General features: G+C 39.9%; 1 protein-coding gene across 2 annotated transcripts in view; it reads right to left on the reverse strand.

Moving 5' to 3' along the window:
- The window catches only part of ptprnb (protein tyrosine phosphatase receptor type Nb), a 34,921-nt gene extending 8,390 nt beyond the window's left edge, over window positions 1-26,531 (reverse strand). The window contains exons 1-16 of one of the 2 annotated variants that reach the window (XM_066664105.1): window positions 26,251-26,531; window positions 16,534-16,584; window positions 12,686-12,796; window positions 11,910-12,015; window positions 10,732-10,861; window positions 9,980-10,313; window positions 9,585-9,722; window positions 9,347-9,378; window positions 8,571-8,833; window positions 8,235-8,321; window positions 6,651-6,730; window positions 5,539-5,603; window positions 3,214-3,417; window positions 1,624-1,878; window positions 504-651; window positions 60-133 (exon numbers count right to left, since the gene is read on the reverse strand). In XM_066664105.1, coding sequence (XP_066520202.1) covers window positions 60-133; window positions 504-651; window positions 1,624-1,878; window positions 3,214-3,417; window positions 5,539-5,603; window positions 6,651-6,730; window positions 8,235-8,321; window positions 8,571-8,833; window positions 9,347-9,378; window positions 9,585-9,722; window positions 9,980-10,313; window positions 10,732-10,861; window positions 11,910-12,015; window positions 12,686-12,796; window positions 16,534-16,584; window positions 26,251-26,326 — 2,154 coding nt within the window. In that variant the 5' untranslated portion in view covers window positions 26,327-26,531. The remainder of the gene's footprint in view (window positions 1-59; window positions 134-503; window positions 652-1,623; window positions 1,879-3,213; window positions 3,418-5,538; window positions 5,604-6,650; window positions 6,731-8,234; window positions 8,322-8,570; window positions 8,834-9,346; window positions 9,379-9,584; window positions 9,723-9,979; window positions 10,314-10,731; window positions 10,862-11,909; window positions 12,016-12,685; window positions 12,797-16,533; window positions 16,585-26,250) is intronic. The other variant, XM_066664106.1, reaches the window with a different exon arrangement.
- Window positions 26,532-27,188: the final 657 nt, after the last annotated feature.

Below are 27,188 nucleotides of genomic sequence, written 5' to 3' on the forward strand. Positions count from 1 at the left end.
ATTTCCTGTGGTGATCTAAACCTGAACACAGGCCAAACGGCTCTGTTGCTTTCACTTACTATCGTGCTGGCGTTGATGTAGTCAGTCCTCGAGGGGTTAATCTCAGCCTTCAGCTTCACACGGGAGTGATCGTCTGTACAACACAGCATGGAATTACACACAATTATCACTTTGATGGGTGAGCAAAGGGGTGGTAAAGTGAACAAAAAGAATAGAGCTTGAGATTCATTGTCATATTCAATATTTAGAACCACAATGATTCAAATGTTTGAGAGTGCAGGGCAAATTATATTGTTATTTTAATAAATTGGAGAAATAACAGCAGCAGCAGCAGCAGCAAAAAAAAAAGACAGGTGATCCTATTGAATGAGTAACGAAGATACGAAGACACAAAATATAAAAAGCTCGTATTAATCTATGGAAAACCTTAAAAAGTAAAAAACAAAACAAAAAACAAACAAAAAAAAAAACAATATGAGAAATTGTTTTAAAATAAGGCTTACATGGCACAGCGTCAGGACACCGATTCTTCTTTAGGTTGCTCTCATTCTGAGCCACTGACACAGTGCTCTGTTCTGCCTGGTAGGAGCACAACGCCTCCCACTCCTTCATCAGGCGGTCCTTATTTTTCACATGGTCCTCCATGTATGCCTGTAGAAGTGAGAAGAGCAAGAATTACATATGACACTCTGCAACACTCTCAAAAGTACTAATAAAACTCAGTATCAAATAATTTTTTAAAATATCAATATCAGATGGTACTCAGTTTGCATTAATAACATTAATATCATGCTTCCAGATTAGTGTTATGTCTTACAAACCTGCTGTAGCTTGTTTTGTTCACTAAGGAACAGAGGAAATGTGGAAGGGCTATTTGCCATAACTACGAACACTGTAACTGTTTTACTCTGTGAATTTACTGAATGTGACTTTTACTGAATTTGTGATTTTAATCTCAAATACAAACCTGACCTGTTAAAAGAAAAATGTATAAACATTATAAAGGACAGAAAGGCCAAATCCAGTTTCCTTGTTATTGGAATTTTATCAGGAAAAACCCCACTGTACCCTGAAGAGTACGGTTTCTGATCCACAAAGGGTAATGAGCATGTGTGTTTAGTGTAGGAACATGAAGTCTGGTATTCCAGACTTGATACTTGAAACATTATGGGTTTAATCTCTAAATAATTACTATAAATGAATCTTTAAATATTATAAAATTGTGTTTTATTAAAAAGTGGTTCTAAAATGTCTTTGTAATAGAGTGAGTTTAAAAGTTTTTTTTGTGTAATTTAAAAATTTTAACGTGCTGTCACAACATAACCCAACCTAAAACATCTTCCCACATTCCTGTCTAACTGTGATGTTTGATGGAATAAGCCATTGTAGGTAATTATGTTGGCTGATATCAGTTGTCTTGGAAGGCTTATGGAGGTTTCATTTAACCTTATGCACTATGACCTACACTAAAGACATCCCAGGAATGTCACACTGTAATTTATTTTTTTATTTACATGTGGATAAATACTGATAAAACTAAAAATTAATATAGTTAAGTGTTGCCATGGCAATATAGATGTGTGTCAGGCAGATTAGATAAAAATACCGATTATTAGTGTGTACCAGTATCATGTGTCCAGTGGAAATGTCCATGTTGGACTGCGCTGGCTCTTCGCACCAGGAGGGGGTACTGCTGTGAGAGCTGGGGCTGGGCTGAGCGGCATCACTGAACTGAGATGATACGCTGCTGACCCTTGATGTGTCCGTCCCTGCTCCTCCCCCCGAGCCCCCGACTGTCGCTCCACCCCCTGCAGACCCCACCCCGCTCTCTTGCTTTGCTGAAGAGGACTTTGCAGCCATGTGCTGCCGACAGAGGTCCTGAGGGTGGGGAAGAGAGAGAGAGAAATAACCAGATTATTATAACATTTTTGCACCCTTGCACAAATTACAGGTGTTGTTTATATTCTAATAATAGGATAATGATATCAGATAATTAACTGGGTTACAATGCACAAAACTATTTGTACTCTGTAGAGAATGTGTACTTGTATTCACTTATTATCTTATTATTAGAATATTAACAACACCTATAATACAGTCCAAAATGTGTTTTAGGCATTCTATATCTTGTATTAAATTGTATTTGAAATTGTTACTTGAATTTATGTTGATTTATTGGCCCAAATATTTAAAAATTTCAGCATCTCTCTCTCTCTCTATATATATATAAGAAGACTTAGCAGCCATGCGCTGCAGACAGAGGTCCTGAGGGTGGGGCAGAGAAATAAATTACACCCTCATATACTGTACATGCAAACATTTTGGCCCCTGCTCAATTGTTAATATTCTAAGTTAAAACAAATACACATTCTCTACAGAGTACAATTATTTCTGTGCATTATTACACAGGTTAGGGCTCTGGATGATATAAAAGCTTATAGGGTTTTCTGAGAACTTTACTCAAGAAGCATGAGCAGAAAGGTCATCTACCAGAACAGGAAAGAACTAAGGAATATGAGAAAACAATTCACTTTCAGTAATGATTAATTTCACTTTGCACCAAGTTCATCTAGGTGAAATCAGACCCTCAAATTTGATCTCAGAATTGTGATCGAAAAAAAAAATGAACCGAGAGCCCACTCGATTGCTTGTTCCTCACATCTGCAAAATCAAACTAGTTAACTAACTTTAGCTGTTCAGTGAACTAATTCTTCCCTCCAATATCACCTCTAATTAAGACTCTGATGAGGCGACAGTCCAGTTTAACTGAGGATTTAGGAAGTTAGAAAGGTACACAGCTGTTTAGATTAGAACGGCACATACCTGAAGCATTACAGTTAACTTGAATGGACCAACTGGTCAAAGGATCAGTGTAACTGCTGATTTTACAGCAGGACCATCCTTGCTGTAAAACCCAAATGTTTAATCAGTTGGTCTTAGTCTTCCACTAATTCATTGGTATAACACTGACTGCTTCTGCTTGACTGGAATGAAAACCTGCACCCATTACAGGCCTTTGGTGATGAGGTTATTGTCACCAGCTATGTAAGATTGCCTAAATTACGGCACTTATATTGTGATGCATAAAAGTAGTGCTCTGACTGATACAAAAAGAGAGAACACACATTTCTAAAAAAGCACATTGGACTTTAATTTTGAACTTTCAAGAGATGTGAATGCATAACAAATCAAAATGTGAAAGCATGCTTCTACCTGGTACGCATAGTGCGTGTCATTTCCTGCTTCGGGTCCCAAGCCCAGCTTTCCAGAGGCCATTTGGCGGGCATGGCTGCGTAGGCAAGCAATGGTCAGTGAGCCAACCAAGAGACCACCAATGCAGGCCACACCCACAAAGGTGAGGAACACCCATCGGGTGCCGTCCTGCACACGCGTTGCAACGGGCGAGGCTCCATTTTTCTACAGAGAGAGGAAAAACAGTGAGAATATTTAAAAAAACAGACAAAACACATACAATCGCAGAACTGAGGCTGAAGGGTCCCCTGCTACAAAAGCCTTAAACCAGGATCAGAATGCAACAAAATAAATTCTGATGTCAGTTCTGATGTGTGTCGTTTTTGTGGAAAGAGTAGCTCATTTAAAAGTGAATGATACAAAATACTTTGCAGTAACAGACAGATAGATATTCCTCCACCTTGTTTTTACTGGCGGAGTGAGCTGAGCCTTTTCTCTCTGAAGAGACCACCCAGGCAAAATCTATTCTATTGGAGCTTTTTAAAATGAAATGGAATTAGAGAAGAGGGAGAGAGAACGGGAACAGGAGGTGTGTGAGTGAGTGTGTGCGCACACACACACACACACACAGACACACACACAGGACAGAATGAGTATCTCAAAAGCAGGTTGCACCTCCCACCCCGTTGTCTGGGTTACCATGCGTCTCAGTGGGGGCAGCAGTTGCCATGGTAACATCAATGCCTGATGTAAGCCCTTTGGCCATCAGAAGTGACAAAAAAGGGAGAGTTAAAAAATGTGACGAATGAAAAGAGAGGAGAGAGAGAGCGAGAGAGAGGCGAAAAGAGAAGCAATCAAGGCCTGTTCTGCAGGCTGTACTTTGGGCGAATCATTAAGAGATCAGAGGAGCCTCCTGAATCCTCAGTCCTTCACGAAAACATATGCTACCTTTTCTCTCTCTCGCTCAACCTCTCTTTCTCTCTCTCCCTCTCTCTGCTGGTATGATGTGGACCACACAGGAGCCGGAGCATTACATCATCTCATCTGGGCCAACTGCACTGACCTTGTCGCCACAGCAACCGCCTCACCTGACATCACTGTCTGTGAAGAGATTGCAGGGAGTTGAGTTGAGTGCACTGGGCCACAGGATTCCCTTCTATACCTTTGGGGAATTCGATTTCCTTTTTTAACGTTAATGGTATTATATGTTTGTATAGTTGCAAGATAATATTTGTGACAGAAAAACTAAAGACTTTCACCACCACTCTAAATCAAGTAAAAATATCAGAAGAAAAGTGTATGCTCCATTTTAAACATAATTCATTTTTATTATCATTTACAATCAATCCCTATTTTTGTTGATAGCTTAAGAAAAATGTCTGGAGCCATCAAATCCACATTGGTGGGAATGTGGGTTACATTTACAGAAATTGTACACAAGCTACAAAAAAAGAATGATTTGGCGGGAATACTGAATTATGGTAATTTTGACCAAAATCCGTTTTTGAAAATGTATGTTTTCCAGATAAATCTTCCAGATTGTTCATTGACACACATCAGTCCCACACCACCAGAACATGCCCTGAGTTACTAAACGTCCTCTCTTAAAGTGTACCGCAGTTTATGAGGTTAGCGAATTGAACATTGCGCTCCTTCAAATGTCACTACAAACCATTCAGCCGTAGATAATGTTCCACAGCTGCACCAAAGAGAAACGCGTTCACACGGTAAACACACGACTTATCGTTACCGTTACCGCGTCAACCTAGGCTCAACTCACCTCCGCAGCACACGCATAACCGCCGCTGTTCGCTCCGGTCTCACGAGCTCCTCTCCGCCTCCGCCACTGGCTTAAGGGGGGACTGTGGGGGCGAAAACTTTTGACCGAGTCGAATAACCGAGGAGGCGTAGCGTTTGGGAGAGAGAGAGAGAGAGAGAGAGAGAGAGACGCCTGCATCGGGAGCGCGCACACGAATCCCGCGCGCGCCTGACAGTTTGACACTTAAGTGGTTGTCATGGCAACAAGAGCGAGCGGTGACGACGGAGACGGGGGTAGCGTCAAGTGAATGGCGCTCTCTCTCTTTCTCTCTCTCTCTCTCTCTCTGTCTGTCTTTCTCGAAAGAACGAGAGAAAAGCTCTTGTCGAGTCTGTTTGAGTGACAGAAAACGAGAGAAACACACAACCGAGAAAGCAGTGAAGCCAACGAAGCTTGTTTACCGAGTTTTTCAAATGAGGACACGTACTGCCCCGGTCCCCTGTGACTATTTACGCGCTCAAAATGGACGGCGAAATTAGGGCTAGCCTAAACAAACCTCCTTCACTTCACTGCTTACACACTTTGCTCACCTCTCCGACTCCAGCCTGCAGTACATTCAGACCAGTCTCCGATTCCAGATAGTTCTTCTCAGCCACTGCCCAGAACGTAAAACGAATAATTAACAAAAGAGGCAAAAGTACATGTCAAATAGTTTGAATTTGCTATTTTAAAGCCCACCACTACAGTGAGAGTTTCTTTTTATACCATTTTATTTATTTCCGTGTGGCATTGTTTATGCTAGATGACATGTCATGGGTGAAATTAGCAGTCAAACATGACTGAGCCTTACCGCTTTTAAACTGCACTGTTCCAAAGACACCCAAATTGGTGTTCTGAAACAGCCAGGGTTTCATACATCACAAACCTAAGAAGCCATCTTGTTAATGTGCAGGGAGGGGTTTTTAAACTGCGGAGGGATTAGTGGAGTTGGGGGCAGGGGCTAAGTGCATATTCATATATCCATGTGTAATGAATGAAGATTGAAGTGTAGAGTAACATTTAAGACATATTGTGTTTCTTGAACTGCTTAAAATGCACTGACTAACAAACATTTGTTTTTAGGGATTTAATCAATGGCCAGACAGGAATTAAAGATGCATGTTGTGCACTCACAACTGAACATGTGCCTAAGATCCAGGGGCAAGTCTTGAATTGTTTTGAAAAAAAAAGAGGCTTTGCAGGGACCAATGTCAGTGAGGGGCCTATGGCAGATTCCAAAAATAATATCAGAAATATATGCTTTTTTTGAAATTGTATTTACACTGGGTGCTCTGAGTGCTGAGCATTGTGAGATTTACAGGCAACAAATGAGGCACTGATAGACGACATTCTGATCTAACGGTTGACGATATTCTAGCCCAAAGGTGTTGGGGGAGGGGAGCATAAATCCAGCATATGCATCAGCAATGATCGTAAGACACATGGCCAAATGTTTGTGGATTGATATTCATCCAGCATTTCCTCTAGACATGGTATACTTCACATGTCATTCGTCCCATTTTATTTCATTTCATGCTTTTCTGTGTAATGTCTTTTCCCCCAAAATTCAGTAACTGTAAGGACATATATTAGGGCATGTTTGTAGTAGTAGTAAATTCATTGTATAATATCAAAAATCAGTAACCTTCTCACACACACTTACCAGCCTTTTCTGCCACTTCAGTAGCAGTCAGGTTCTGGCTGTTTGGGCGAACTCGGAATGTGAGAGCTGGACCTACCACACTGGGAACAGAAGTTACGGTCACACAGCCAAACAGGCACAGTCTGTGAGGCTTGAAGGGGCGTTAGGGGATGAGGTTAGCAATGGGATTGGGGTGGGGGTCAAGGGGTCAGGGCACCACAGAGTTGAGGTTGATTCTTGTCATTTATTTCTGCCCTGCACCCATGGCTCTCCACCATGCTGTGGACCCCAGGTTAGGGCTCCACCTCACCACAGCTTGGGCTTGGGATACAAAAGGGGTCTGAAGGTCATCATTAGAAGGTATATGCGTTGAGTTGTGAGTATATGAGTTGTGCATTAAACTGATAATAGGGCTGTTTTACTACTTCATGAAAAAACAGACATTTAAAGTTTCAAATGCATTTTTATCCACTTCTGCAAATAGAGCTTATATACACTGCATTTACATTACAGCGAAGTCATACGGAGGATAATGGGAATGTAAGCAGAAAGTAACAGGCAAAAAGAACAATAAGAATTTGAGAAGCATATACTGCCCGGTGGCCAATTATTTTGTTAAAAAGTGGTGCAGTGTACTGCAACTTGTTTTACATCCACACTAAATCTACATGGACTCTGGACAGCTTATACATAATATTGTTTTAGCAGTATGACTAAAAGCAGGGCTCACTTACCCAAAAAACATAATAGTGTTAAGATCATCTTAACAGGGAGAGAGTGTTTAGGGTGATGCTCACTCTACCATATAATAATCTTTTTGGTTCTAAGATGCTATTGGGAAATCATGCTTTTAGGATAGTAAGGCATACATTTCTTGTTCACTGTTAAACAGGTTAATGCTGCATTAATTTTATTTGTTAAATATTTTAGATCTATGTTCCTTGTACTTTAAGATTTTTTGTAGTAATTTTGACTTAATTTGGCCCGTCTGTGTTATTGATTACTATGATTCATTGTTTTATAATATGTTGAGGATATAATTACAGAACAGACCCAGATTTTTGCACATACAACAATCACCAGAAGGGCAGCTGCTGTGTTCCAGCAATAAACATTGGAGCTACTCTAGTAAATGTGCTCAGTAATGCCTTACTAAACTTCTGAATCCTGGAACAAAAACACAGACACACAAAAGCAATTCTTGTAGTACTTACATTCCTAATGTTTATCAGGCCTCTGCCTACACTGCTCTGCTGGTACAATATTACCAGAGTGTTCCTTATGTCAAATTTTAATCTGTGAAAGAATACAGCTGACAAATTGTTTAATCTTTGACTGACAGCTGAAGAAAACTTTCCACCAAAAGGAATGTTCTGTATTAATGCTGGAATTTAGCAACTACCCATTTGTGTTTCTAGCAAATATTTAAATAAAACACAATGAAATTGTAAAGTATTCAACAATACAGATGTGGCAAATAGATATAAGGTTATTAAAAGCTGGCCTATTTTTTTCATGCACAGTTTCCTGGCCATACTAACGATCTACCAGGGTGCAGCCTAGAAAATTCCTGAGGTAGCAAATTAGCCCTGTCCCAGGGATTACCTGATATTGACGAATGAGCCAGTGGTGAGGTGGATCCTCTCAGCCAGAGTCTCCAGCAGACGAACCCCATCATATACAGAGAGTGGACTGCAGAGAGACATACACATTCACACACTACATACATGCACAGATACACAAACACAGACTCCACAATATACATAAACCATGCACTCAGACGGGCAGTCCACCTCGCTGCCTAATTGCTAATTTGCTGGTTTTTGATGTACGGAACTAAGAACATAATGTAAATGAACACAAATAATCTGGTTTAGTGAAAACAGACTTACAAATGTCACTGGTGTGCAATCAGTTTAACACACATGGCAATGGTTGTACCTCTGGTTTGTAATGATGTATCCATATTCTTCTTTATATTTAGTTTGATTCTTTACTGGTGCTGCATTCAGAGCTCCTTTCCACACTTTTTCCTCTCCCTTCCACCCTTTATCCTGCTTGAGGGGGGCTGGAGGGCCCGGTATACTGGCCCCTTGTGTAATAACGTTATTCTGCATGAAGCCCTCATGAGCCGACGAGGATGACATGGCTGGATTTGGAGGTTTTTCCACTACATGTGTCATCTTCCCTTCTGTGATCTTCAACTATGAAACAGCAGTATGCATACAATTTTAAACTCATATTAGCCCTGTCCCAATACTCCTTTTGTTTGAACATACCTGCAAAGGCTTTCTGTTTCTTTAAGTTTACCCAACTGAGCATTTAATGCTCCCTTCTTGCAAGTGCACATCAGACTACACTTTCATAAGGTCATTATCCTCAGTCTACTCAGGTCACGTTACATTTCAGACAAAAAACAATTTGAAAAACGTGCCGGAATAATAATAATTTTTTTATTTTGTCTTGGAAAACACACTCTTTACCTTGAATTATTTTAATTTAACGGCATAAACTAAGTTTGTCTCCCCTCTTTCAAGCTCCATTATTCTCTTCAAAGAGGACATTTTGAACATGGTCATTTAGATTTTGAAATGCTCTTCTGCTCAGCCATTTCCTTCACACAGTGCATACAATGCCCTCTGCTGGTCAGGCAAAGCAACTGTAAAAGACAAATAACTAACATTGATGTAGAGTGATTCTTGTGTAAATGAGCTTACCACTTTTTGAGGGGAATCTGAATCAGAATTATCTATGGGAAAAGAAAAAAGAAAAACATATATTACTATCCTGACATTATCTGGTCCAAACCAAGGGCTTGCCCTGTTGCTTTAAAAACACTTCCTAATCTTCTCAAGTATAAGGCATGCAAAAAAGGTTATAAATATAGCTGTGTTTGTTGATATATACTGAGATTAACAACATGTGAATGAATGAAGTGGACTCAGTTTGTCTGACCTTGACTGTGTGTGATTGGAGGCTCATTCTTCAGGAGGTCCAGCACAGTGAAAAGACGCTCCATCTCTCCAGGGTTCAGATGAGTCAGGTCAAAACCATGCTGCAGTAACAGCTCATTCAAACTCTGCTGTGGGGGTTCTGTACACATAAGTCAACAATTCAAAACTTTCTTTGGTACTAGAAGGGGTTTACCAGAAGCATGCATGTGCACACAGGCAAAATTCAGGGTTTAAGATTAATCTTATTTGTGATAGTAGCTATGCACCAAATATTTGTGACTTTTTACAGGATGTACCTGAAGGACCTGGGATTATATGTAGGAGACACTGGTTATGTCAAATTTTGTAGGTAGAGACAAGAACTGGGACAAGGCCTCAGACTGAGTTCACACTTACCATCAAACATTCTATACTCCTCAGGGGTTTTCTTCTTCTCTTGCTGGCTGCTGACCACAGCATCCTGGGAAACATAGTCCTTGCCGTAGTCCAGTGGAAAATCCAGGCCCTGGAAGAAAGACGAAGAGGAGACAGGTGTGGCCACCCTGTGGCGGGAGGTGGTGGGTTGTGGAGGTGAGGAGAGAAGAAAAGACATCAGATCCTGAAGCATCTGTTCGTCCTTATCCAGGGGGTGGCTGCGCGTTGCAGAGCCACGGGAGTGAGAGGAGGACGGGGGGTACATGTCCCCTTCTACCAGATTCAGAGAACGCTCTTCTTCACCCTGATATCCGTACTGAATGGCAGGAGAATACAAACAGCCTTATTTAACTCCTTCAAATGTATATGCTATTATATGAGTTAATCTCCAGACTTGTATGTCAGAAACTATGAGGAGTGGGTTGTAACTAATAAAATGTGATAAGGAACATGAGTAAACTAACTCATTTACTTGAGTAAAGTATGATAAATACTTTTTCCACAGTTTTGCTGCAGCATACTCATTGTTTTCCTAAAGATTGTTCTGTTTAATTTAATTCTGTATGTTAGAACCTGGTTTGTTTTTCCATTTGCTCACATCTCTGTACAGGTTATTAACTATGTGTGGGTACTGTAAAGCCCTAAGAGTATGAGGCAATAATGAAAATGTTGCAATATAGGCATTCAGTTGGGGAATACATTTAATTTAATTCAGTCATTGTGTATTTTCTCACCTTTTGGTAAGTAGGTCTATAATGTTCCAGGCTTTGCATGTGAAGAGAGGACTGGGGAGAATCCACAATCATGTAATCCATGTGGTGCTGGAGTTTAGGGTTGAGCTGTCCTGTTTCGTCTTCATTGGACCTACAGAGAATTGAGGAAAAAGTTGGGGAGGAAAATCGATTTTTGGCCATATCATTGAGAGACAGCAAGAGAATGCCAATGATGCCTCAGCAATCTGTGGCCTGGTGTCCAAGAGTGCATAATTGGTTTCACTCTCCCTTGGTGGTTAGCATGGTTAGCATCTCTTCACATCGCTCATCCTGATATTAGCCAATGTGGAGCTCTGTTGGTTCTCCTCCATGTAGGTTGGGAATGAATATGTGACCATTAGTATTAAAATGAATTTGGATTCACACATTCTAAGGGGACTTTGAAACCTGTCATGACTCAGGCAAAGCATCATGAGATAACAAGCATGGATGTAAGTCCTACTGAATAAAAGACTGGACCAGACAGATATAATTGGAGGGTCTGAACAGGAAAGGCAGAAAATGCACTTCTTTATAGTAAGTCAATGTCATCAGGATGCTCCAGGCTTTATGTTCTTTTATGTTTTACTTGAGTCGTTTTGTCAAACTATTATCTCTATAGCACCTTCACTGACATTCTCATCCCACTTTAGTGCTCTAGGGGGCACTAAAGGTGATCATTTCTGGCAAAACCCACCAAGCTCCACCTCTTGAAGCATGTCAAAGAGGCCCTATGTAATCTTTATTGGACTCCTCACATATGTATTGACACAACTGTTCACCCAAGACGCACAGTTTCCTAAAAACATATTTCCATCTTAAACATTGCCAGGTTTATATGATTGACATATCTTTGCTGTCCAAATGTATCTTCACTGTTTTACCAACAGTACTCCAAAATACTATAAACAAAATATATTTATTTTAACTTGCATTAGAAGTAAAGAAGATTTGTGCCTTCTCCTTTAAAGCTACTGTTTTGGAGACACATTTTTTATTTATTTTTATTTTTTTTAAATGATGCTTGTATATGGTGAGTGGAGCTGATAAAATGTAAAATAAATGTAGAATACTACCCACCTCTGATCAGTACTTTGCATTTTATTAGAATGTTTGTTTCATGTATCTAAATGAGTCTATGTTCAGTTTTAATGTCTTACTCAGATGTGGCTGCATTCTTGAGACCAGTTGACAGTGGGATCTTTGCAACTTTACTTAGTTCCTTGTCGATGACTGATTGGGTAACATCATCTCGCCAGGTCAACCCTGCAAAAACCAGTAGAGAAATGTCGCTTTGGATAAAAGCGTCTGCCAAATGCATAAATGTAAATGTAAATGTAGAAAACCTATGCCAGTCAAGACAGGATACATGAGTGTATAGAGCTGTGTATCGTTATTTTTGATTTTCTTTTTAACTGACCTAATTTTCTCCCAGATATTGTCATTACCAATTCTACTCATTAGCTAGGATTCTCCCACTCAATTAATCACGCACAATATGAATACTTCCTCTGAGACATGTGAAGGCAACCACATTTTCTTTCAATCTCCTTCTAACACAGCTCCAGTGCTATACAAGATGGACTGTTAGACATCTTGGCATGCTAATAGGAGATCACTACCTGTCTGGTATGCCAGCTGGGTAGCATTGCGCTTGATTTCAAATGGTACTTTTTTAGATAACATTTCAATTCCAGTGAAAAATGGGTGTAGCTTAAAAAATATGTGCATCCAGATAATAATTTGGACAACCAATCAGCTGTTAAGATTTTAGAACAAACATAAATATTGGCTCATGAATGCTGATAAGATTAGGTCCTGAATGTTCATAAAATACTACAAATACCCATCTCTACTAGTCCACAGACTTTGCAAAATATCTGCGTGTGGTCAGTACTAAAAGAGAAAGTACTGAAATATTGTATGTATTACTGACCTTCCTTCATGAGCATCTCTAGTAAAGACTGCAGTCTGTCCAGTACGGCCGCAGTGACCCTGTAGCGAAACCTTCCTTCCTGCTGCACAAGGCACTGCCCAAACAACTCATCTGGAACATACAGAAAGAACACATGCAAGTGAAGGCCAACACAGTTTAGTGGCCTTGGGTATAAGAAATGCAGTATATATATAAAATAAAAAGTAAATGGGTCTTTTCAGCATTGGAGGACATTTATGTTGTTGAAAATGTTTAATATTTTGTTATTTCTTCTTATACATTGAAAAAGACACGTATAAAATTATTGGAAAAACCTACAGCACAATCTCAGCATGTGAAACAATTAAAATATGTTTAAAATGTATAATGTCTTTTTAATGTTAAATTTAAAATGTCTTTTTGTGGTTAAAAGTCAACCCTGTTATGGACATTTGGTCATATGAAGGAAATATTTTGCAATTAATTAGTAGCATAAAAAAACACTTTTTATATCCCTTTATTGGTCCCCATGTAAATAACATTATTGTACAGACTATACATTTATCAGAAACTACTTTTCATAAAAGTAATATCTTTACATAAAAAAGAGCACACATCGGGCTCTCTTAATCTTTAGACAAAATGGCATTAAATCTGTTTGGATATTAGGAAGAAATATGCTGAAAGCTTACTTAATATTCCTCTTCAATTTGTAGTACATAGACAATTTTGTCAATATTATCTAGAAATTATATTACTTTCTTAAATATATGTAAACAACAGGGTTGACAGTGATTTAACAGGGTTGACACTGTTGGGTTACATGGTATTAAATGTCAGTGACGTCTGTTCATTTTCATTTTAGTTTATTTATAGTTGTAGTTATATTATAGTTTATTAGTTGTGACATATTACATCACTTTTAAAGATTCTAACAGACAAATAAAACGTTTTCGTTTTTTTTTTGCTCAAAAATTTTATGGTGCAATCAACTTTCACAATTTAGAAATTGGAAAAAGTTACAAACTGAGCAAAAACAAACATCCTTTTGCCTGCAACATATACAGCCATTGTTTTAAAACTACCAAAAAGATCCTCTCTTTAACCTTCTTTAAATACTCCTGCCTTCTCACAGGGTCAGTATCTCTGAGTGCCCTGTATTGTCTCTGCCTCTCTGCTGCTGCTGTGACTGGTCCCATACCAATGAAATATATATGTACAGAAATTAAATGTAATAATATTTTTAACCAATTAGATACAATGCACTTTTTAAAATATAATGCAATCGTGTCAACCCTGTTATTAAACATCACTAACATAGTAAACATAACAGGGTTCACAACTGGCATGCTAAATCTGCAATAGGTAGCAATGTGATGAAGCAAAAACATGCTTTAAACTTGACAGAAAAGGAGCTGGCTTACCATTCCTTGCATGACATTCTTCTTCATAATGAAATTAAGTCACATGATTAATGACAATAGAATACATTTTCCTGGGTTCTTTTCCTTTAATCATAACAGTGTTGAGGACAGGTATAAAATTATGTTTTTCCACCATTTATGCATTGAATATATATATATATATATATATTAATCATTTTATGATACAATGTTTTCAGTATTTAGTTAGTAGTTAATTTTAATGTAAAAACACTTGATTAAGCCCAAGGACATAGCATTGTACTGCAATTACAACATTTGATTAAAATTTTAATATTTAAAAAAGAAAATAAAATACCAAATATTGAGTGTATTTACTGACAAATAATTTGTAGAAAATAATTATACAGTTGGTTTATGTATTTGTGAACTATGTGTATTTTACTAACTATAATGATAACAGGACAGAGATTGTCCTCAAATGCTGAAAGGACCCAAATATACATCCACTCACTGGCCACTGTCATAGAATCAGTGACCAGTTTGTGTTAGGTGTCTCTAGTCCTTCATCACTGGCTAGTTTCAGACCAGAGAAGACATTTTTGGATATTTTTGAGTGGTGGACCATGGAGCCCCTAATGTGACATGGTAGTTGGTTTAATAAGACGTGGTCACAAAATAACGAGTAAACGAGAACAGGGAAATAATATATTGAGAACACAAAATTATACTTTGAGGCCATGGAAGAAATTATTGTGTCTATGAAATTAGATTCTGGGACCATGTGATAATATATTGTGGCTACAAAATAACTAATAGATGGAACAAAATAACACACTGAGGATAAAATATTATCATGTGGCCACACCAAAAACAACCACAATGTCATCTTGGGTTCTCCTTTGACCACTCACAAAGTACCAGGGACCGTTTTTAAATTAATTTAGAATGCTTTTGATATAACACTGATGCTCCACTGTTTCCATATCAACGCACCACTTGCAATATATTAATAATTTGAGGATGGTCACATTGCCCCCTTAATGATTATGTCCAGACTTGCTTACAACTGACTACTGAGTGCCTAGTGAGTGGATAATACAGTTAAGGTGCTTCAAACAGAGCGGACGAACAGTGTACAGTAAAAATACCGATATTTTAGGCCTCATATTAGGCCAGTGTGTGCTTGATTGTGGAGGGAAACTAGTTGTATAACTTTGATATGTGTCCAAATCCTAACAATCTTCTTGCTCTAAGGTGGCTACAGAAAAATTAATTTATGAGTCATTCTTGTGCTTTCCTTTCACCATCATGCCTTCATCACCCCCCCTCCTTTCTCTTTCTCTCTCTTTCTCTCCACAGAACTATGAAAGGGAGATATTATGGTTGCCTCAGTGATGTCATGGTTACCATAGAGATGGTGAAAGATCCTTGTCATTGGATAAGAGCAGGTGACGGTGAAAGGCAATGTTTACATAGGCAGTATTTACTGAGGCATTTCCTGAAGAAGAAGAAGAAAAAAATACTATTCTGCCCTGTGTGCAGAGCTCTGGAAATATTATACATCACAGAGTACTGCAAGGATGAGAAACCATTCCTTTTATGTGAGAGCCTACTTCAAGGCCATTAGGCCAAAGAACAAGAACAAACACATGCAAATGAGACAGAGAGCACAAAAGAAGTACAGGAGCTCGTGCCCATTAAAGGGCCCATATCATTTCGATTTTAAAAATAGTACCATTACTTTATTTATCAGTTTAATCATTATGGATTGTACCCGCCATTTGACAGCTCAGTCTTCTTGGAGGATAAGACTACCTGCCCAGTTCTGCAACACAATAATTGACTAACACGATGCTGAGAAATGTGGAGGGGGGAAGGCCATCCTACCCTCCCAGAGAAAGAGAGAGAGAGGCCAGTCACCTGGAGTCCCTTTAAAATACATTAGATATCACTCTGCAGTTCTTATTAATTCACAAATCCTTAAATAGTATGATGTATATCAAGACCAGCGGTGATTCCCACGCCTAGTAATTAAGCAGGAGAGGCAGCTTGTTTTGAATGAGTCATTTAATCTACAAAGCATTAGCTTAGTGTTAATATACTGTGAAACCCCATAGAGGTACTACAGAAAAGAGTATTAATTTAGAGGCCTAGCTCTAAAAGTCTAAAACGGGGCATACTAATAAAACAGGCCTGTCAATAATCAATAAAGAGAGATTTTAAAGTGATCACGTAAAAATGAATAACTGTTTTTGTGACTAAATTACAATAAACAAAGGATATGACCCTTTAAACATAAATAAAGATGGGACGAAAAGCAGGAGGATACAGTGCAGTGGTTTACAGTGCAGGTATCTCAGTAACATATATTAATTTGACAGAACAGATGAGATATGAATAAGTCATATACCCCACAAGCCCCCCCCCCCCCCCCCCCCCCCCCCCGTGACAAATCCTTGAAAAGTGTAATGCATGCATACTCACCATCCCAACAGACCTGCTCACTGGAGCAAAGTCCTCCATCAAACAAACAGCCTGAGAGAGAAGTGGGTGAGAGAGGGGGGGGGGTAGCAATGAGAAGAAAAGAAGGGAGGGAGATAGAGAGATGAAAGAAGGTTAGAGAAGAAAGCACAAAAAACAATAAAAGAGAAAAAAAAACTGATGGAGCGAGACGGATAGCAGAAGACATGGGTATCTTAGTAACCGATAGGAAGTGGCAGACCACAGGTAATTGGCTCAGTGATGAAGATGAAACACTGGGGCTTCATGGGAAAGTGTGCGTGCATGTGAGTATGTGTACGTGTACGTGTGTGTGTGTGTGTGTGTGTGAGAGAGAGAGAGAGAGAGAGAGAGAGAGAGAGAGAGAGAGAGAGAGAGAGAGAGAGAGAGAGAGAGAGAGAGAGAGAGAGAGATCACTTTCAAGGCATTACTGAGCTTTTAAACCCTGGCAGATATAGACAGATTTCCAGTGCAGTTATGTAGCTATATTTTGCATTATACATTACATGTCATCAGATGCTGATACAACCATACTTCAGAAAGCAGCAGTATCAGTAGGTTGGAAGGCCACACTTTGATGCAATAACAGTGAGTGCATTACAATAGGTGTTGAAAGCAGGGGTGCCTGAACAATAGAGGGCACCCTGGTGGAAATATCTTTGCCTGACTGCCTATCGGGACGACCTAGAAGAGGTATTTTCCTTTTCTGACTGATTGACTCGAGCATGCATGAGCAGGAACTTTATTTCACCTTCTGCTGTTAGTTCAGCCATATTTCTCATCGTGAGTTTCTACTAACAAGAAATCGGAATAGTACCAGTTCATGAACTAAATTTTTAACTGTTTGGCACGTTTCCACTGACATGAACTGGTTCGCAAACTAGAAAAATGAGTTCCCAGCTGGAACCAAAGAAGAGCAGGTTCTTTAGCACGACCTGTGGATTCATCTGTGGGCGTGTCAAGGTTCAGTAACTCAAGAAAGTCTCACACGCAGCGATATCGCCCAGTGGAGTGGAAATAAAACAGGAACATTCTCTGTGTGTGTGTGTTTCTGGGGCTGTGTTTGGCTCCGTGTTAGTTAAATTTCTCTGCTGTTCACAAGCTCAGCAGGACTGCTCGTAACTCGGCAACATTTATTCACATATTGTATCTCACAGAGAGAGGAGGACTGCTGAGTTTGTCATATTTCACGTGAGTGTGTATTTGCCTGAAATATTGTAAAGGGAAGTGGTGGGGAGACTTTGTGGCATTAGTGTGTTTATAAAACTTCATGTAGCTGTGAACAGCCTCCTAAAACTTCACATTCTTTAACCTGTTACCTATTAATTACAATTCTTAAAATCAACAAAATGTTCTTGCTCTCCTTTGTTCTGTGGTGGTTGCTCATCTAGTATTTAATTTTTTAATAAAATGTACAAGAAAAACACTGATGCTGGTGTTATATATTATGAAGAAAACTTTCTGCTTCTTTTTTCATTTCTGCCTTTATTAGTCCTTCTCTATTTTGTAACACAATCACATAATAAAAACCAATTTAAACAAAGACATTGATATGAAGCACCAAAGCTTCTCCAAGCTTCTCTTGCCTAGTTTTCTTTTTTTCTTGTTTTTTTTTTTTCATTATCATTAACTACTTTGTTGATATGAGTATGTTGCAAAAGTAAAATAATAGGTAATATAAAATATATTGAGAAAACAGGACTTCCTGTTCACCTCTCTTGCTATTTGGCAAGAGGCTGCTCTGTTGCTATGAGAAAATATGGACCTAACGACATAAATTTAGCCTATCAGCATCTTCTAATCTGATGCCTCAGGGCACTTAATCTCTCGCCCCAGACAAATTCAGTTCACAGTGGAGTAAAGACTACACAGTATTTAGTGATTTATCAGGACACAGGATTCCAGCAGCTTCCACATTCAAAAAGATCTCTCTCTTCTCTAAAATTCATCTGAAAGGAGAACTTTGGTGAAGAAAATACAGGTTAAAGAACTTGGTACAAACACACACACACACACACACCAGAGAGAGAGAGAGAGAGAGAGAGAGAGAGAGAGATTTATTAGTATATAGATGCAGTATAATCCAGCAATACTATGTATTATATATGCAATATTATATATGATCTAGCAATTCCTAATATTATCCTATTAGTGTTGGTAAACATATATTTCTGAACCTCTGTTTAATGTAATGATTAATATAATGTATTGTTCCTTATATCCCTGTGAAGGACTTGCGCCCCCTCCAGGGTGTATTCCCGCCTTGTGCCCAATGATTCCAGGTAGGCTCTGGAGCCACCGTGACCCTGAACTGGATAAGGGTTACAGATAATGAATGAATGAATGATTGTTCCTTATATCTGAGCACATTTGAGCAGAAATGTAATTGATCCCTTTTGTTAAGTGTTTGCTAATTGTTTTTCAACTTACATTAAAATGACTGATTTTCACAGAGCTTTGATGTCCTAAAATATGTGTTAAATTGTATTAGAAAGCTTGTTGAAACTGACAATGTGGCGCACACAGCCCCACCTAGAATACGTTGCATCAGCGGCTACTGGTTGAAACATTGCTGTGTGGATTTGGCAGCATTCATACATGAGTATTAGTGTTCCAGTACTCAGATCACAAACACAGAATCACAAATACAGTTCCAGCTTAAAGGTATTGGATGGGAGATTTGATTGTTTGGATAGTTTATGTATGGATAGATTATCCATAACTAGCACTTGCACTGGTCTTGACCTTAAACTTATGCGCAGCTGATCCAGTGTCCCATTTCATTTGATGTTTTCTGTGGAGATTATACCAACACTGTTATTGGGATTTAGTTCACTCTGTCTATTATACACTTTATTTTGCTTTTATTTCTGCAAAAGGATCTGGAGGGATATTTATCTAAAGTTCATTCTGAGATATTGGTTGCATTTGTAAGTCTTCATTTTTATTCCTCTTATATTTTCAGAGTAAGCCACAAAGGCTTTATTTTCCTCACATTTTGTCATTAACATGTCCATAATTATGGAGTGAGTGTTTGTGCAACTCTATTGGCCTGTTAGCTTTTCAGCTACGCAGACCCAGACTCTCGCTCTTTTGTCTGTAGCTGACAGTGGCAGCCACCACCTGCCAGAGTGCAGGCCCTCTGTATATCGAGGGCACGTCTGCACTAAGCAACCAATCTGCAGCTGCATCTGATTTCCATAGAAAGTGTAAGGTTTATTAACTGTCAGTCATCTGCTACCATAGCAACAGACAAGCACTGAACACAAACACAGGGTCGCCATCCTGGAAACAATCCACAAGTGAATGACGTACAATAAACAATGGCAGTTTGGCCTAGTCAGTGTTTTACCTCAGTAATCTTTTCCATAACAGGAAGTGAAAATTCTATACACCAATCCACCATAGCATTAAAACCAGCTCCCTGTTTCTACACTCACTGTCGATTTTCTCAGCTGCAGACTACCATCTGTTGCTCTGCATAAATTGCAAGCCCTATTTCACACTGTTCTTCAATGATCAGGACCCCCACGGGACCACAACCGAGCAGGTAGCACAGAGTGGTTATACAATTACAGACTGTAGTCTTTATGTTGCTCTGCATGCTTTTTGTCCGCTTTCACATGGCCCAGCACCTCCAAAGGTCCACCACAGAGCAGGCGCGATTTTGGCCATCATTCTCAGTGCTTCAGTGACACTGACATGGTGCTGGTGTGTTAGTGTGTGTTGTGCTAGCATGGGGTTAACACACTCATAGAGCACTGCTGTTTCTGATGCACTCTTGCCAGCACAATAAAGGAGACAAACAAGGTGCCCTGCAACAGCTGCACTTAGTTTACTACGACCAATGCCAATTACAGGTCACTGAGGGACAGTGGTGTTTGAAATATATTAAGTGACAAACCTCCATACAGTACTTTTGGGATGAGATAACCCTTCCCAGAAGAACAAATGCTGTTACTGAAGTAATAGTGGGGCACACTACATGTCAGTACCCTTCATTTCAGAAGAAATGCTGGGGGAACGTTATCTAAAACATGTGTAAGTACACTTTAAAAAATGTCTGTGAATTTTACGGTGGAAAACTGTAAAACCCTGACAGTAAATGACTGTAAACTCTAAAAATGTTGAAAACCGTTTCTGTAACTGTGAAATCAGCCAAAATACTTATTTTTACATCTCTTTAGAGTAAAAAAGACCTTATTTCACTGTTAAACTCACAAACCATCAGGGGGCGGTACAAGTATCCAAATACTAGGCGGAGCTGAGACTCATTAGGGAGCTCCCAGCATGCCTTGCTTCTCCATATTTTCTGTGATTTTCAGAGTTTCTTTGGGTTTTTTTTCTGTTTTTGATACTTTTTGATTTTGGTTTGCATTTGGGTGATTATTTTGTGTATTTGTGTGTGTTTCTGTGCATGTTGTGTCGAGATCTGTGTGTGTTGGTGAGGAAAGTTCACCATCAGCCTGTGTTCCAAGTGCTCCCCACACATTTCTTTAGTCTTTTCAGCAAAATCTCCTTTTAAGGGCTGAATATAAGACGCGGTTTGGCTGTATCTAAATACGGCAATATCTCAGTCTCTATTCCCTCAATTGTCACACAGTTTACCTGTTAATTTTATGGCAAAACAATGTTTCTTTGTTATTTTTATGTAAATACTGTGGTTTTTTACGGTGTATATCTTTTTTTTTAACAGAAAATTACTGTAAAACAAAACAGTTCTTAAATGTAAAATTTATGATTGCCAAAAACGTGACCGTATATTTTACAGTGAAATCCTGGCAACCACAGCTGCCAGTTTTTTTCCATTAATTTTAAGACCTAAATCAATCTCTGTCCTTAACTTCTGTAACCTTTGTAAAGCTTTAATACCATGACTGAGCTTTGTAAAAAGTCATTTTTGTTGGTTCTGACATTGTAAGTTACTGTAGTTATGTTTTTTTTCTTCTGAAAATACATGAAAAACAAACTCAGACACACACACATATATCATGCATAATTCAGTCAGGCCTCTAAACTTGGTTAAGAGAGTGGGAGTTTCCTGCTGATTTTCTCAGTGTTCTGCATCTGAGGGAGCCTCTTGTGCTTTTGCTTTCTGCTCTGCTGGGAGTTCCCGAGGGACCGTGTGCGTCAGGAGATTAGACCACAAAGAGAGTAAAAGAGAGTCTGAGACACAGAGAAACTATAAGAAAGCAAGACAACAAGAGCTATGAAGTAGAACAGACAGGAAGACTCGGTGTGCCACAAGAGCTTCATCTTGCAGTGACTCAGCTCCAATATCCTCCTGCACAGGATGAAAATAAAATAATGAGAAATCACTTGGGATGCGATCAGATGGCCAGAAGATTCTGACCACCCACACGCACCACTGTTCCAATGTTTTCACCCTCTTCTACATGTCAACATGCAATATTTGAAGCTCGAATCACACTCAATATATACTTCTCACAGTATAAATCTGTTGTGCATATGGCGGCTGTTTGGAGGAGAGCACTTAGGAAAGCACTTAGAAAAATGAACCAAGCCTAAATGTAATTACCTGCTCTGTCTCACCTGAGGCAGCCTCCTCCAGATATATCTCTTAATCTCCATGACCAATGAGTCCACAAATACACACACACACACACACACACACACAATACAAATGATGCAAAAATCCTCTGGCACCTGGATGTATACATGGGTAAACACAAAGTGGCATGCTTTTAAAAAGGAAGGTGCAACAAAGGCTTCCTTGGAGCAATGCCATAGAGCCAATACTTTGATTCCTTGAAGAACCAATCACCCCCCCCCCACCACACACACACACACACAACCTTTAGATTTCACTAATTCCACCCCTTCCACCCAAGCTGGAGGCTAGGTCACGCTTCCTCTTGTAAAGCCAGCCACTGCATCTTTTCAAGCTGCTGCTTATGCAATGACACTGAACATCTCAACACACTTCGAGGGGGCACTAACTGTCCAACAAAGTTGTGTTGGTCGTCCTCTAGTCCTTTATGAGTGATCCACAGAGGATGCAGCTGGCTGCTGTGTCTGATCCACTCATACTAGCACAACACACACTAACACACCACCACCACGGTCTTCAAGTAGTCATTGTGTTTTTTGGCAGAATATCCCAGAATAGGCGAGCATTTCTTGGGCTTAATTCTACGTTCCACTTATCCGATTATACCATGTAGAAACATGATACATTGAGTAGCCTTGGTCCAAACTGGGAAGCATTTAAGAACGTTTGTTTTTAGCACTGATGGCATCATCGCACCCAGTACAAAGGCATCAACTTTTCTGTAGTTTTGCTTCATTCTGAATAGACGTGTACCCCCCACACAGGGCCATTTGAGTCTCATCTGAGGTGAGTCAGCCAGCGGAGGAGAGCGGAATACAGATGAAGCTCGCAACACAATCAAATGGAGCTTAAAAAATAGACTCCAGGCATCCACATCTGAATGAGGGATGAAAATTGAAATGTGAGAGGACGTAATTTAGGGCAAAAGTGGGCGGAATGGCAAAAATACACCAGCATGATATTTTCACAACACACGATACACACATCAAGATGTTTTCATGACATGATCATGCGCTAGAGGTCCAAATGATTGTAGATACCCCTTAGAATCAGCAACAGCAGCTGCTTTAAAGTGCAATCACTATGGACTCATTCCACTGAACAAGGATTCATAGAATATATAATAAATTAAGGTCACTAAGGTCAATGCCAAGTGTCCGCTACAGAGGTATAAACTCACCCAGCAGTGGAGGAGTTGCAGTGGTGTTAGGACTAATAATTCAGTATCGGAATCCATCCTCAACAATGCTCTCATGGCTGAATACAATTAAATCCTCACAGAAATCTTCCAACGTGTACTAAAAAGCATTTCCAGAAAGTTGTGACTGCGAAGGGAACTCCCTGCTGATACCCTTGATTTGATGATTATCACAATAAAATCAATACAACTGAATTATTAAATATATTATATCTTCCAGCTATAATTTATCATCCATTAACAAATACATACAAACACAGAGATATGAGGTTTGTTCACCCGCTGACAGCTTACTACAACAAACCATCTGAACTGACCCAGTATTCTCAAGACAAACAGCATGCAAGACACCGTCTCTGTCCATGGTGCTGAAATAAATCTGAACAGCACTGCACTGTCACCTCAAACAGGTGACTAGAGTTGACCCAAACCGTTATTTAAAGCCCCATCTGTGATAAACAGTAGCCATACTACATAGAGACAGCTGCTGACATGCTAGATTTATTGAACTGCTCTACACTAACCACAGCAGTTTCATGTATCCTCTGTCTTCCCAGACACATAACACACTGTATCTGGCAGGATCTCCACTCAGAATGGGTTTACAGCTACAAATAGGCCTGGCTTCCTGCAGTTGAATTAAGCGCAGTCTTGGACTAAGTGGAAATGTCAATAGTGATTCATCATTTGAAATTGGTTGAGCACTCTTGAAAATGAAGGTAAATCTCAGGTTCTTGGCCTGGACATGTGGCTCCAGAAAAATACTTTCTTGGTTTTGAATCTTGAAATAATGTAGATGTTGTAAGTGGTTGTTTACAGCTACAAATTGCTTTACTAAATTAAAAGGAGCTGAGCCAAGACGTGTTTCGTCTCTACAAATTATATAAAACATTTTTCAACATTATTTGCATAAACCTCACTAAAGCTGACTTGGATGAATATGGATCAAATCCTCACTGCAATGTTCCACTATCTCTGGTCAACCCTTCCTAATATGCAAAAATAGTGTGAACAACTGCTTAATAATATCTGATTTTACAAGAAATTTCATGGTTAGTGGGCGTCTGCAAACATCCAGCCAAATCATGCAATGGACAGCTAATGACTTTGGATGACGTTGACTTCTTTGCTACATTAAGCTCATACCTCTCTAGTGCAGTCATTAGAAGCACAACACAGCATCTAATCAATAAATGAGATTCCACTGATTTTTGAAAATCTATAATCAATTGCTGCTGTATGAACATTGTAAACTGATTTAGAGGACTTTCATGTGAAATAGTGATTTGGGAAAACCTTTCTGACTTCTTTATAGTGACAGTGATAGGAACCAGGGTTTGCAGTGTTTACAAGACAAACATAGACTTCATATTTACAATTGAGTGGCCAGATCATGTACACATAACTGGTACACAGCAGTAAATCTGAAAAAATGTCTTACGGCACTCTTCATGTACTTCAGAACCACATATTTATTCATTCCTCCTTGTTCTGAATTTGCTTCATCTGGACCAGGGATGCAGTGTGTCTGGATCCTACCCTGAGTCATTGGACGCCGGACTGAAAGCCTGTCCATCAGAGGGCAAAGCCATGAACGTACATTAAGAGCTTTTAGAGGTCTGGTTCCCATCATCACCACTGTGAATTGTGTCTGACACCCTATGCATCAAAACACTCAATCTTAATTTTTCAAATGTGCTGCAACTGAATTGTGAGGAAATGAGTGGAATTCCCTTTTTAAAGTTCTAGCTCTTTATCTACTGAGCACTGTATCGCAGCCAGAGCTGAAAATGTAGCATATTTCAAGCTGAGCACATCTGCGACACTGCTGGAACATTGCTGGGCCAGCTTTACTTCGTGGATGAGTCATAGAGCATGCTGACAGCTCCATGAGAAACGGATGCCATCTTTTCTGAAGGAAAAAAGAACCTCCACTGGACTCATTTTAAGCAGTGAGCTAAAGACAATTTTAAAGTCTCCTACGAGTCATTGATTAAAACCAGTCCCTTCAAATCTCATCTGTCTATCACAATGAAACACTTTGAAGTAATTTCGGAAAAAAATAAAAGCCCTTAGTGACGCAAAAGTGGCTTAGATGTAATTCTACACAGTCTCCTTCAGTATCTCCATCATCAAGTAGGAGATGTGCCGTATACTGATGTACCACAGACCTGCAGCTCAAAATTCAGGCAAATTGATAGCATTGGTTCATTAGTTTTATGATGTAAGAGACCCTGGCTGTCCGAATCTGTGGTTTTAAAAGACTGCAGTTTCAAAGCCAAAAATGCTCAGCCATGGAGTTGGTTGCTTACATTGCACGTGATAGCGTATAAACAACACCACACTGACATGGAGGGGGCCTTTAAACCTGTTGTTTACCACAACAAAGTCTTAGCAACTGTGGTCATATGGTGATTACACAGATAATGAGGGTAATTTCAGGGCCAGATTACTGACCCCAGAGCTCCTGGTGTGGTCAGTTACTGAAGAGTGTATGAATCACGACTCTTGCTTTCCCTCCTCCATTGACGTCGATGACTCATGTCGTTGTTGTATTTGGTCAGCGCCTTATTTCAGCGGCATTCCAGTGACGTCAACACATATTATATGATGCAAATTTTCACCAACACACACAACATACAAGTTCGGGATGCGGCGGATCTCAAACCGACGCAAACTAAAAGCCTGGAGAAGAGCAATGGGCTAATGTTTAGTTTGCAGCTTCAAGTCACGAGCACACTTACAAGTACATTAATGACAGGAAAACAACAGTAAACCAATGAAAATGACTAATTTTATCACCGCCTCAGTCCGTGCTGTGAATATCCCGCAGAGTTCAGAGTTGAAAGTAAGTCAAAAAATCAACCAAAAACTCAGCTGAGGGGGCAGCAGCCTCCCCGTTAAACGTGTGCGGTAACGTAGGCTAACGTACCGTATCTTGCGCAGCTGCAGAGCTGACAGCACGCGGTGACGAGTGTGAGGAGCGCGCGGAGCCGCGAGGACTTCATGCTCACTCCGAGCAACAGTGGACGCTTTCCGTTACTCTCTCGCTCTCTGGCTTCGAGCCCACAGTCAGGCCCACATTGTTAAAGCTGCCGCCGCCGCTAAGCGCTCCGGGACTCAGCCACGCGTAAGGAAGAAGAGATGAGAGGAAAAACACCGACCGGAGAAAACGCACAGCAGCGCGCACTGTTCGGTGCGGCGGGCGGGAGACCCGTGATGACGTCAAGACGCTCCGCGCGGGCAGAAAACACCGAGTGATGCAGCGGCACCCGAATTCAGCCGAGCCCCGGTCTCCACTGCAGCTTACTTCCAGCTCCAGAGCAGTGGTTTAAGCGAATCCTGAGGTAAATGTGGCTGAAAACATCATAAGAGGGAGGCACCGACCAGCCATGTCTCCAACTTCCAGAGGCTTTACAATTATTAAAGGCTTTTGTGTTTTCTTCTTTTTGAGAAGCTTTACTGGGTAAACAACTGGAGAAAATATTAGTTTTTTCCTTCTATCCTCTACTTTATCTAATGTTCAAACACGTTTACCTCAGTGACCGCAACAGCCATCCCTACAGCAGCTGTCATTCCTGGAATATGAGAATGGCATTGATAATGCTCATGTGGCACACTTGTGAAAGTGAATGCTAAGGAGGACAGAAAATAACTAATCACTGAGGTAATCCTTACCTGACAGAATTGGCAGGATAAACATTTCAACTTCAGTTCCAATTATTAGGCTCACTGGCTTTAGCTTGTCCTCCCTTTGAGAAGACCACGAGTCTATCTATCTACTTGGGTTATCTATACCTTTACTGTAAAAGCACCAATCCTACAATGTGGGAATGTCAGTGGTGTGTTGCGCTTGAAGATTATTGCTTG

The sequence above is a fragment of the Hoplias malabaricus genome, chromosome 3, assembly GCF_029633855.1.
Source record: "Hoplias malabaricus isolate fHopMal1 chromosome 3, fHopMal1.hap1, whole genome shotgun sequence".
Taxonomy (NCBI): domain Eukaryota; kingdom Metazoa; phylum Chordata; class Actinopteri; order Characiformes; family Erythrinidae; genus Hoplias; species Hoplias malabaricus.